This window comes from Dama dama, chromosome 18 (genome assembly GCF_033118175.1).
Source record: "Dama dama isolate Ldn47 chromosome 18, ASM3311817v1, whole genome shotgun sequence".
Classification (NCBI taxonomy): domain Eukaryota; kingdom Metazoa; phylum Chordata; class Mammalia; order Artiodactyla; family Cervidae; genus Dama; species Dama dama.
The window spans coordinates 5,653,823-5,665,629 of NC_083698.1; the positions used below are offsets into that span (position 1 = coordinate 5,653,823).

Below are 11,807 nucleotides of genomic sequence, written 5' to 3' on the forward strand. Positions count from 1 at the left end.
GTCTCCCTTAATCCTGTCTGTGTTTGCTTTATGTATTTTCTGTACCTGTTTTTGGTGTGAAACAGTTTTTATAATTATTGTATCTTCTTGGTGATTTGATCCGTTTTGGAATATGTAATTTCCTTTTTCACTTATAACAGTTTTAGACTTAAAGTCTATTTAGGCTGAATAAGTCCCAGCTTTTTTAAAATTACAATTTCCATAGAATATCTTTTTCTCTTTCAACATAGTTGCCTCATTTGGTCCAAAGTGAGTCTATTCCAGAAATTGCATATAGTTGGATCATGTTTTGTTTATTTATTCTGTCATTCTCTATGTGTTCTGATTGTAGAGTTTAATCCATTCACATTAAAAGTAATTACTGACAAGAAAGGACTTATTTCTGCCATTTTACTATTTCCTGTATGTTGATTGTTTTTAAGATTTCTTCCAAAAGTTACTTCTGAAAGTTTTTGCTTGATCACTTTCATTTTTCTTTAGTTAGACTACCTTTAGGAGCTGCCAGTAGCCATGCTGATGTTGATCTATTCATATTTTTAAACTTTTATTTCTCTTCTTCATAATGAACAGTTTCTATAAATAGATAAGTCTTTGTGTTTACTGACATGTTCTACTTTTGTCTTTATTCTGCTGTTAGGCACATCCAGCTTTGTTTTGTTTTACTTCAGGTATTTTACTTTTGGGATCTAAAATTTTTAATTGTTGTATTTTGAATGAAGTGAGTGAAGTGAAAGTTGCTCAGTCATGTCTGACTCTCTGTGACCCCATGGACTATACAGTCCGTGGAATCCTTCAGGTCAGAATACTGAAATGGGTAGCCTTTCCCTTCTCCAGGGGTTCTTCTCAACCCAGGGATCAAACCGAGGTCTCCTGCATTGCAGGTGGATTCTTTACCAGCTGAGCCACAAGGGAAGCCCAAGAATACTGGGGTGGGTAGCCTACCTCTTCTCCAGTGGATCTTCCCAACCCAGGAATTGAACCAGGGTGGTGGTGGTTTAACCACTAAGTTGTAACCACCTCTTGCGATCCCATGGAATGTAGCCTGCCAGGCTTCTCTGTCCGTTGGATTCTCAAGACAAGAATACTAGAGTGGATTGCCATTTCCTTCTCCAGAGGATCTTCCTGACCCAGGAATTGACCCCAGGTCTCCTGCATTGCAGGCAAATACACTTATGCTAACTGCTTTAAAGTCTTTATGTGCTAACTACCACATCTCTGTTATTTTGAATGTTTTTATTAGAGTTTTTTCTCTTGACTGCGTTAATTTTCTGTATCTTTAACAATCTAATAATTTTTATGATATGCTGAACTTTATTGATATTGCTATGTAGAGTCTTCTGGATTTTTCTTCCTCTAAAGAGTATTGATTTATATTAGAATAATATGCTAGATTCAAAATCTAAACTGCCTCTTCCACTGTGGGCAGCATCTTCTTTGTTCAGCTTTTCAACTCTTTCTGGTTTTGAACTTCTTACAACATCATTGACTCATGTGAAGGCCACACATCAGCCAGTCATCTGCATGGAGTTTATATGCAGATATTAGAACTCTTGTTCTGTTTCTGCCTGTTTCCTTGAATTTCTCCCATTACTTATTTTATCTTCTGGTGGCCCAGAAGTCTGTCCTCTTATTTTTTGTAACCAGTTAGACATAATTTTTGCTTCAGTTTTAGCCACCCATGTACCATATAGACTGATCAGTGCTCACTGCTGATACAGGTTTGTAACAGTGATTTTACCCAGCACAGTTTTCTTCTTTCAGTTAACCTGACTTTAGTATTTGCCTGTCTTTGCTACCCTTCAGTGCTGTCAAATAATGTATATTTCCTCTTTCAAATGTTGTCACTGTTTTCTACAAATTGATTAATTCAATATGGCTAGTACTAGAATTCTTTGCTACTTTTGTTTTCATTGTAAACATTTTCCTTGGTACATTTTTGGTTTAATATTGTATAAGTCTAATTGTGTATTTTCTGTGTTTCCTCTTATAAAAGTCTTACAAGCCTCACAACCAGGAAAAAATTCTCTAGTAATTTATTTTTATTATTTCAAATTTTGTTTCTTTACTCTCAGATCTATGAAATAAGGGTACATGTGTGTGTGTGTGTGTGTGTGTGTGTGTGTGTGTATAATATATATGTATATATATATGTATACATATATGATGTGTATATACACACAAATTTACATGTATATACACATAATATGTACATTCACATAAATATATATATATATGTCTTCTACAGGATCCTCTTTTTTGTTTTACTATTCTATTGTAATTAAATATCTTGATATGTAGAGAGGGTAAACAGACTTCCTTTTTTCTTTTTAAAAGTTGTCCATTTTAAATTGATTTGTCAAGTAACATAAAATCATTGAGGTTTTATTTGTGAGTTCAGTGTGGGTATAGATTAATTTGTTTAAAATTTACATTTTTCCATTAACAGCATAAAGTTGCATTTTTAAAAATTCAGTCTGAGAATCTGTCCAGTGATATGCTATTTTAACTGATTCATGTTATTGAAAATTGTGAGATTCATTCACGCTTTGTGATCATAGTACAGTTAATTTTTTTTTCTTTTCTAGGTGTAATACTCTATTTTATGAATATATCAAGGAGGCTATATCTGTTTTATTGTTGGTTGAAATTTCTTTCTACTTTTCAGTTCTTTTGCTGTGACAAACAGTGGTGTTGTGAATATTTTTGTCTTTATATCCTAGGTCTTTGGCTGATATTGGATCTTAAGAAATGCATTAGAATATGTCAAGCTGGATCAATACATCAAATTTAGAAAACACTTTTACAACAGCAATGTGGGACATATCCTGTTGTTCTATGTCTGTGCCAGTTCTTGGCATGTAGTTGTTCCGTCGCCTAGCTGTGTCTGACTCTTTGCAACCCCATGGACTGCAGTATGTCAGGCCTCCCTGTCCTTCACCATCTCCCAAAGTTTGTCCAGGTCCATGTCCATTGCATCAGTAATGATATCCAGCCATCTCATCCTCTGACGCACCCTTCTCCTTCTGCCGTCAATCTTTCCCAGCATCAGGGACTTTTCCAGTGAGTCAGCTGTTTGCATCAGGTGGCCAAAATACTGAAGCTTCAGCATCAATCCTTCCAATGAATATTAAGGGTTGATTTCCCTTACGATTGACTGGTTTGATCTCCTTGCTGTCCAAGGGACTCTCAGCAGTCTTCACCAGCACCATAGTTCAAAGGCATCAATTCTTTGGTGCTCTGCCTTCTTTATAGACCAGCTTTCACATTTGTACGTGACCACCGGGAAGACCGTGGCCTTGACTGTATGGACCTTTGTTGGCAGAGTAATGTCTCTGCTTTTCAACACACTGTCTAGGTTTGTCACTCTTGACATAACTAAACTTTAAATATTGGCAATCTGATGAGTATGTCATGTATCACATTTTTATGGTAAAATATTTCAAAGATTTAATATTTTAAGCATATTAAAAGGTACAAATTAGTGGCAGTAAGCATATTCACTTTGTTGTGTGTTAATACCATTCATGTCCAGAACTTTTTCATCTTCCTGAACTGAAATTCTGTGCCTGTGAAACTCTTAACTCACCATTTCCCCTCCTCTTCAGCCCTGGCAACGATCATGCTTCTTTCTATCCCTATAGATATGACTGCTCCAGGCACCTATGTGAATGAAATTATACAGCATTTGTCCTTTTGCGATTGGCTTATTTAACTTGGCATCTATGTTGTAGGATATGTCAGAATTTCCTTTGTTTTTAAGGCTAAGTAATATTCCACTGTGTGTGTATCACATTCCCACCTCCAACATGTATAGTGTGTGACCATAACACATTTTAATCCCATTCCACAGTACTTTTCGTAGCTTCATATGCCCACATTAATATACATTAGGTGGCCCAGCACTAATATATCACATTTCATCATCCACATGTGCATGCCACATTGTCTTTATCCCTTCATCTGTCAGTGGACATTGGTTTGCTTCCATCCCTTGGCTGTTGTGGATAATGCTACTGATTGATAGTGCTACTGATTGAACATGGGTGTGCAAATACCTCTTCAAGATCCTGCTTCTGGTTCTTTTAGATAAATACTGTATTAGGTTGGGCTGCCATAACAAAATTCCATACTGAATGGATTAAACACCAGAAATTCATTTTTTTGCACTTCTGAAGAATAGAATCCCCGGTTCAAGGTATTGGTGATTCATTTCCGATGAGCACTCTTTTGGCTTGCAGGTGGCATAATAGGTCACTTTCTCATTGTCCTTACATGGTCTTTCCTTGGTTCAAGAAAAAGTTTCAGTTTTGATGTAGTTCAGTTTATCTGTTTGCCTTTTGTCCTTATGCCTTTGTTATTGTCCAGTTGGTAAGTCGTGTTGGACTGTTTGCTGCAGCACACAGGCTTCCCTGTTCTTCGTTATCTCCCATAGTTTGCTCAAACTCATTGCCATTGAATCGGTGATATCATCCAATGATCTCATCCTCTGTCACGCCCTTCTTCACCCTCCCTCAATCTGTATTTTGGTGTCATATAAAAAATAATTATAAACTCTGAAGTCATAAAGCTTCTTCCTGTTTTCTGCCAAGAACTTTACAATCTTAGCTCGTATGTTTAGGTATTTGATCCATTTTGAGTAGATTTTTATAGATTGTGTAAGGTGAGGGTGCAGCCTCCTTCATTCTCAGGTGGCTATCCAGTTTTACTGGCACCATTTTTGAAAAACTGTCCTTTCCTCATTGGATGATCTTGGTATCCTTGTTAAAAATTATTTGAGAGTTCATTTCTAAGCTTTCTATTCCTTTTATCTGTGATTCTGTCTTTATGCCAGTATCAGGCCATTTAAATTACTGTAGATTTGGAGTATTTAAATCAGCACGTATGAGATGTTCGACTTTATTCTTTCACAATATTGTTTAGGCTATTTTGAATCCCTTGAGATTTCAAATGAGTTTTGTGATGGATTTTTCTGTCTCTGAAAACACCACCACTGAGATTTTGTTAGAGATTTCATAGAATCTATAGGTTTCAGAGACAGATTTCATGGGTAATTTTTAGTATTACTGACATATTAATAATATTAAATATTAAAGAACATGGGATATCTTTCCATTTATTTGTCTTTGGTTTATTTCTGCAATTTTTGGTAGTTTTCAGTACACAAGAAATTGCCTCCATGGTCAAGTTACAATAGCATATATTTTTGATGCTATTGTAAGTAGAGCTGCTTTTTTATTTTTTTCCATTTCCTTTACAGATTGTTTAGTCTATAGAAACACCACTGATCTTTGTATGTCAATTTTGTATCCTGCAACTTTGTTGAATGTTTTATCAGTCAATATTTTTTAGTGTGGAATCTTTAAGATTTTCTTCATAGAAGATCAATTCAGTTCAGTAGCTCAGTCGTGTACAACTCTTTGCGACCCCATAGACCTCAGCAAACCAGGCTTCCCTGCCCTTCATCATCTTCCAGAGTTTGCTGAAGCTCATGTCCATTGAGTCAGTGATGCCATCCAACCATCTCATCCTCTATCATCCCCTTCTCCTCCTACCTTCAATCTTTCCCAGCATCAGGGTCTTTTCTAAGGAATCAGTTCTTCGCATCAGGTGGCCAAAATATTGGAGCTTTAGCTTCAGCATCAGTCCTTCCAATGAATATTCAGGACTGATTTCCTTTAGGATGGACTGGTTGGATCTCCTTGCCGTCCACGGGACTCTCAAGAGTCTTCTCCAACACCACTGTTCAAAAGCATCAATTTTTCGGCGCTCAGCTTGGTTTATAGTCCAACGCTCACATCCATACATGACTACTAGAAAAAGCATAGCTTTGACTAGACACACCTTTGTTGGCAAAGTAATGTCTCTGCTTTTTAATATGCTGTCTAGGTTGGTCATAACTTTCCTTCCAAGGAGCAAGCGTCTTTTAATTTCATGGCTGCAGTCACCATCTGCAGTGATTTTGGAGTCCCCCAAAATAAAGTCTGCCACTGTTTCCACTGTTTCCCCATCTATTTGCCATGAGGTAATGGGACCAGATGCCATGATCTTAGTTTTCTGAATGTTGAGTTTTAAGCCAACTTTTTCACTCTCCTCTTTCACTTTCATCAAGAGGCTCTTTAGTTCTTCTTCACTCTCTGCCATAAGGGTGGTGTCATCTGCATATCTGAGGTTATTGATATTTCTCCCGGCAATCTTGATTCCAGCTTGTGCTTCCTCCAGCCCAGCATTTCACATGATGTACTCTGCATATAAGTTAAATAAGCAAGGTGACAATGTACAGCCTTGATGTACTCCTTTTTCTATTCGGAACCAGTCTGTTGTTCCATGTCTAGTTCAAACTGTTGCTTCCTGACCTGCATACAGATTTCTCAGGAGGCAGGTCAGGTGGTCTGGTATTCCCATTTCTTTAAGAATTTTCCAAAGTTTGTTGTGATCCACACAGTCAAAGGCTTTGGCATAGTCAGTAAAGTAGAAGTAGATGTTTTTCTGGAACTCTCTTGCTTTTTCTATGATTCAACAGATGTTGGCAATTTGGATCATACCCATTATAAACAGGGATGCCATCACTCTGCCTTTACCATTTGAGTTTGCTTCCTTTTTCTTGTCTAATTGCTCTAGGCAAAACTCTTAATACTGTGTTCAATGGAAGTAGAGATGGTCGTCATCTTTGTCTAGTCCTGATGTTGCAAGGAAATTCTAAGCTCCCATCTCAAGGGGTTTCCTAGTCTAGCTTCTCACTGAGGGCGTGCTCAGTGTCTTATAGTTTGATCTTTATTTGCGTTTCTCAAATTCTTGATTTGTTTGAGCACTATTTTGTGGATCAGTAACATATCAGTCATTGGATATTTGTGTTTCCTCTTTGGACCTGTTGTGAGTTTTCTGTCCTCTCCTTGTTGATTGGTAGGGATTATGTCTGTTTTCTGAGTGACGGTCCTCTGGTGGCCACATAGCTGCAACAATATCCTAGGTCTCCTGCTTGACTATTGTCACTTTTATGATTCTTTTTATTAAGTTGTTAATTTTAATACTAAATGAATCAATTATTTTCTATTATGGCTAGTCACTTTCTTTTTAAATAAATTAGTCCCCATCTAAAATTCATGAATTTACATGTATTTACATGTATTCCCCATCCAGCTGATTCATGTCAATGTATGGCAAAAACCACTACAATATTGTAAAGTAATTAGCCTCCAACTAATAAAAATAAATGGAAAAAAAATAAAATTCATGAAGATTTTTTTCCTATATTTCCTTATCATTTCTTTATATGTTGATACTGATCAGTCACGAATGCTTCCTTCTCTTCTTATTGAAATAATCAAAATTTAATTAGGCTACTCTTTTAACTGTAGCTATGAGATATTCCATTTCCTGAGACTCAAACCTGGAAGATAATTTCACTAATTTTGCACTTTAAATTTAATAATATTTTAGCATTTTCCCTCAATTTTGCTTAAGAAAGAACAAAATATTTCAGAATATATCCTAGGAGAGAGTGTTACAGATAAGGGCCCTGGTAAAGAATCTGCCTGCTAATGCAGGAGATACAGGTTCAATCTCTTGGTTGAGAAGACCCCTCGAGAAGGAAATGGCAACCCACTCCAGTATTCTTACCTGGGAAATCTCATGGACAGAGGAGCCGGGCCGTCTATAGTCCATGGGATCTCAAGAGAGTTGGACATGACTTAGTGACTAAATAATATACGTATACAGTATTATGAAAGCTTTTTAAATATAAGAATGTTTATTAGAATATCATTATTTATGCTTTGATTTTGATGGGTTTATGCCAGTTTCTGTTCTGTTTGTGACAGTCATGTAAAAATATGTGTGTAAGACTTTATGCAGGCTTCTGTTCTCCATGTTTAATGTTTAACATTTTTAATACCTTTGCTCAGTCTTTCCATATTTGTGCTTAAAGAAATATTAATATGTGTCTTTGAGAGAATGTGTACCATGGTCACACTCCTTTGAGAAACATAAGAAACATATCATTAGAATTTTACCACATGCATTTTTACTTTAAATACTCTTCCTATTACTGCAGCAAATCTATCTAACTTTGTTTCCCAATTTTTTTTCCATCTGGAACATTAATTTCCAAATAAAATGTCTATGAAAACCGAGGAACTCTATGGAACCTAGAACAGAGAATACTTTCTCTGAGTGATGGTTAAGATATTTCCCAATTTGAAACAATATGTATTTTGAGAAAAATATGAAATTAAATAATATAATATGACCCAGATCCAATCAGTGACATGTATTATTAAATTATGGTGCTAAAAAAAAATCTCATTTCCTGGCCTATGATAGCCCATCCTTAGATGTGCTCTTGTTAACATCTTTGTGACCCCTTGGCTGATGACACATGCAGTAGGAGAATCAGAGACCAAGCCCTGTTAGAGGGTGATGCCTTCCCAGAACCTTCGTGGCCGTACGCACACAGAAGAGGCGGGTAGAGACCGCAGCCTGCAGTGCACAGGGCTAAGCGTTTGTTGAGCACAGTGCTTGCCACAAACTTGCTGTTTTCTTTTCTAAGTCATCTGATTTCAGTCCTCACAATAACTATGACTTGATCGTCATTGTACCTCTTTTAGAAATGTTCAGTTCAGTTACTTGGTCGTGTCCAACTTTTTGCGACTTCATGGATTGCAGCATGCTAGGCCTCCCTGTCCATCACCAATTCCCAGAGTTTGCTCAAACTCATGTCCATTGAGTCAGTGATGCCATCCAACCATCTCATCCTCTGTCATCCCCTTCTCCTCCTGCCTTCAATCTTTCCCCGCATCAGGGTCTTTACAAATGAGTCAGTTCTTCAAATCAGGCGGCCAAGAAATGAGGAAGCTAGAACTAAGAGAATTGACTACTTTGCCCAGGATCCCAAACTTAGTCAACAACAAAGAGTGCATTTAACCCTGGTTTCTTTCTACCTTTCTTACTTCCCATCATGCAGAAGGAGCATTGGTAACATTGATGATAGATCCTTATGTTAGGGATGACCAAACTGAGTTACATTTTAGGCTAAGTAATGTTTCTAAAATTAAACTTTTAGCCCGTGATAGAAATAGAATTTGAAACCAGATGACTGTTAAAAATAATCTGCAAGTCCTTCCCATATTTGCACCTATCTTTATATATCTGAAGCATGCTTACTATGGACCATCTGGTAGTCACATTCTTCTAGAATTTACAGGATGGCCAGGAAGCCTTCTTATGTCAACACTGTGGGATCAGTCTTGGTTTAAGCTTACATGAGGCATTTAGAGGAGTCAAACTCATAGAAACAAATTGTGGAATGGTGGCTGCCAGGATCTAGGAAAGGGGGAACAAGGAGTTTAATGGGTATAGAGGTGCAGTTTGTCCCAGATGCAAAAGTTCTGGAGATTAGTTGTGCAATGATTTGAGTATACTTGACACTACTCAACTGTATACTTAAAAATAGTTAAAATGGCAGATTTTATGTTATGTGCATTTTACCACATTTAAAACCAAAAAGAAAAAAAAATCTTCTTTGAAAATGTATTCTCCATCTAAAGTTAACTTACTTGGCATTAGGAGACTGTTACTTATTAACTTATTTTTTATTCACAGTAATCTGCAGCCCTGGATCTTATAACTCCCGTGATGGAATTCACTGCCTTCAGTGCAATAGCAGCCTGGTGTTTGGAGCAAAAGCATGTTTATAGGCCATCATTTTGAGCTCGACGATGGTTTGTCAAACACAAAAGTTTATTTTTGAAGTATTAATATATAATAAATCACTATTATGCCAAAATTAAATGTATTAGATTTTACCAAAAAAAGATGTCGTTTTAATTGAAATGCTGTATATCCAAATTCTTTATACACAGAACAGCCAATAATCTTTATTCATTAATGCCAGACCTACATATGACTCCAAAATATTTCTTGGATCACTGTTTTTAAGATAGTTTCAAATATACTCTATTGGGTTAGTCCAAAAGATTTTTATGATTTTTCAAAAATTGCCTATTTTGTCATTATTATGTTAACTAATCTGAGGCCACCATTTTCTTCTACAGTAATTGTAATTTCAGCTTCTTTTAGTCCTTTTCTTTAATTTTATGTGATTTTATCCCTTGCAGTTTGAACTTTCATAGCTGAAATTCACTTTTTTAAAACTCCAAGTCTTATTATTGCAATTTTTAACTACTTTAGTTTAAGACCTAGACCCATACACACACACACCCAAACACATTATGGGTTTTTAATACAGTTCACTGTGGTGAACTTACACTTTTCAGTTTAAAGTCCCTCAAATTTGACATCTTAGAATAGAGCAATGTGTAGGTGCCTAAATTAACATTTGAAGGACTTCTCTGGCCTGGTGGTCCAGTGGTTAAGAATCTGCCTTGCAATGCAGGGGACACAGGTTCAATCCCTGCTTGGGGAACTAGGATCCCACATGCCAAAGAGCAACTAGCCCGCACCCAGCTGGACAGTCTCTGCTACATGCTGCAACTAAGACCCAATGCAGTCAAATAAAGAAATGCACGTCTTTAAAAAATAAATAATTCACCATTTGAACTTTTGTGGAGACAAAGAGGAACTAAGCAGCTCCTTCCTCAACAGCCTCTCTAAGGATGAGAATCCAGCAGCTCTTTCACTCCTTCACTGTTAAAGCGTCTGTGACAGGCACTGCTCCAGCCTCCTGACACTCGCTCACCCTGGATTGCTGTGTTCGAATATGAAAAATTACCACAAATTTAGACATTAATTACAGGGAAAATACATGAGTAAACCACAGAATCAGTAGCCTCTCAGTTTTCTAGGTACTGCTTTATTGTTTGTATCAGCTTTATATTGTCTTTGGAATGTTCCCTGTTTCTCTTCATCTTTCCTGAGACATGAACACATGTGAATGGCAAATGCACACAGGTTGGATCTGGGCACAAGTGTGCAGGTCACCAGACAGTTTACAGAGAGGCATTTACTGACCCTGAGGCCCTGCATGGCATTTTGAAAGGGCCACTTACTATATTAGCTTCTCATTTGTTCTCCCTATGGATACGTGTTACCCTGGAATTCTCACACAAATACAGAGGCAAGGGAAATGACATTTCTCTGGTTGCCTTAGTGGTGTTTCTTTAACAGGCCCTTTGGACTGTAATCGTCTTGTAATTGTTTTCCTATATTTTTGAGAGGTTTTTCAGGAAGCTTCTTTCGACCCTTAAGCAACATGTTTCTGCTGTTTTACTGTTTGGGTAGCTTATTGTTCTTCCAGCACATGCTTTCTGTAACTCGTAAAAGACCTATTAAGTCTCCATCTGTAAAAGCAGTGCAACCTCCTCAAGTTTCCAAATTTCTACATTGTGTAATATGATTAATTGGGATACATATTCTTTCCTTTGTACTCCCTGAATTGGGATTAGTTTCTTCTTCTTGTTTAATGGCTCAAAGGACTTGAATTCCCCATGCATCTTTGTAAGGAGTGATCAGGATCAGCCCCCGCACTGATCAGCTGGGAAGCAGCACAGGGGTGTCACGGTGGTGTGGGCAGTGGAGGGCAGAGAGACGGGGATCCAGGGTGAGTGGAGACAGGGGCAGGGTGATTAGAGCCAGTTACAGGTTTTCACGGCATGGAGGCTGGCCAGGAACAGGGCCACGCAAATGCCGGGGTGGAGCAAGGTCCGATTTAAACGTCCAGGCAGTGGGAACAGTTGGTAGAAACTGAAGCAGAGAATAAACTAGGAGAAGAAAGAGAAGTGTTCATTATTTCTGTTTCTTGGGTCCCATAGTGAAATGCTCTTCGCCCTGTTTGATCACATATCACATTTATT

General features: G+C 37.4%; 1 protein-coding gene across 3 annotated transcripts in view; it reads left to right on the forward strand.

The window, feature by feature from the left end:
• Positions 1–10,198, forward strand: part of ZPBP (zona pellucida binding protein) — a 112,720-nt gene extending 102,522 nt beyond the window's left edge. For 2 of the 3 annotated variants that reach the window (XM_061164842.1, XM_061164843.1), the window contains exon 8: positions 9,598–10,198. In XM_061164842.1, coding sequence (XP_061020825.1) covers positions 9,598–9,692 — 95 coding nt within the window. In that variant the 3' untranslated portion in view covers positions 9,693–10,198. The remainder of the gene's footprint in view (positions 1–9,597) is intronic. The other variant, XR_009696610.1, reaches the window with a different exon arrangement.
• The last annotated feature ends 1,609 nt before the right edge of the window (positions 10,199–11,807 follow it).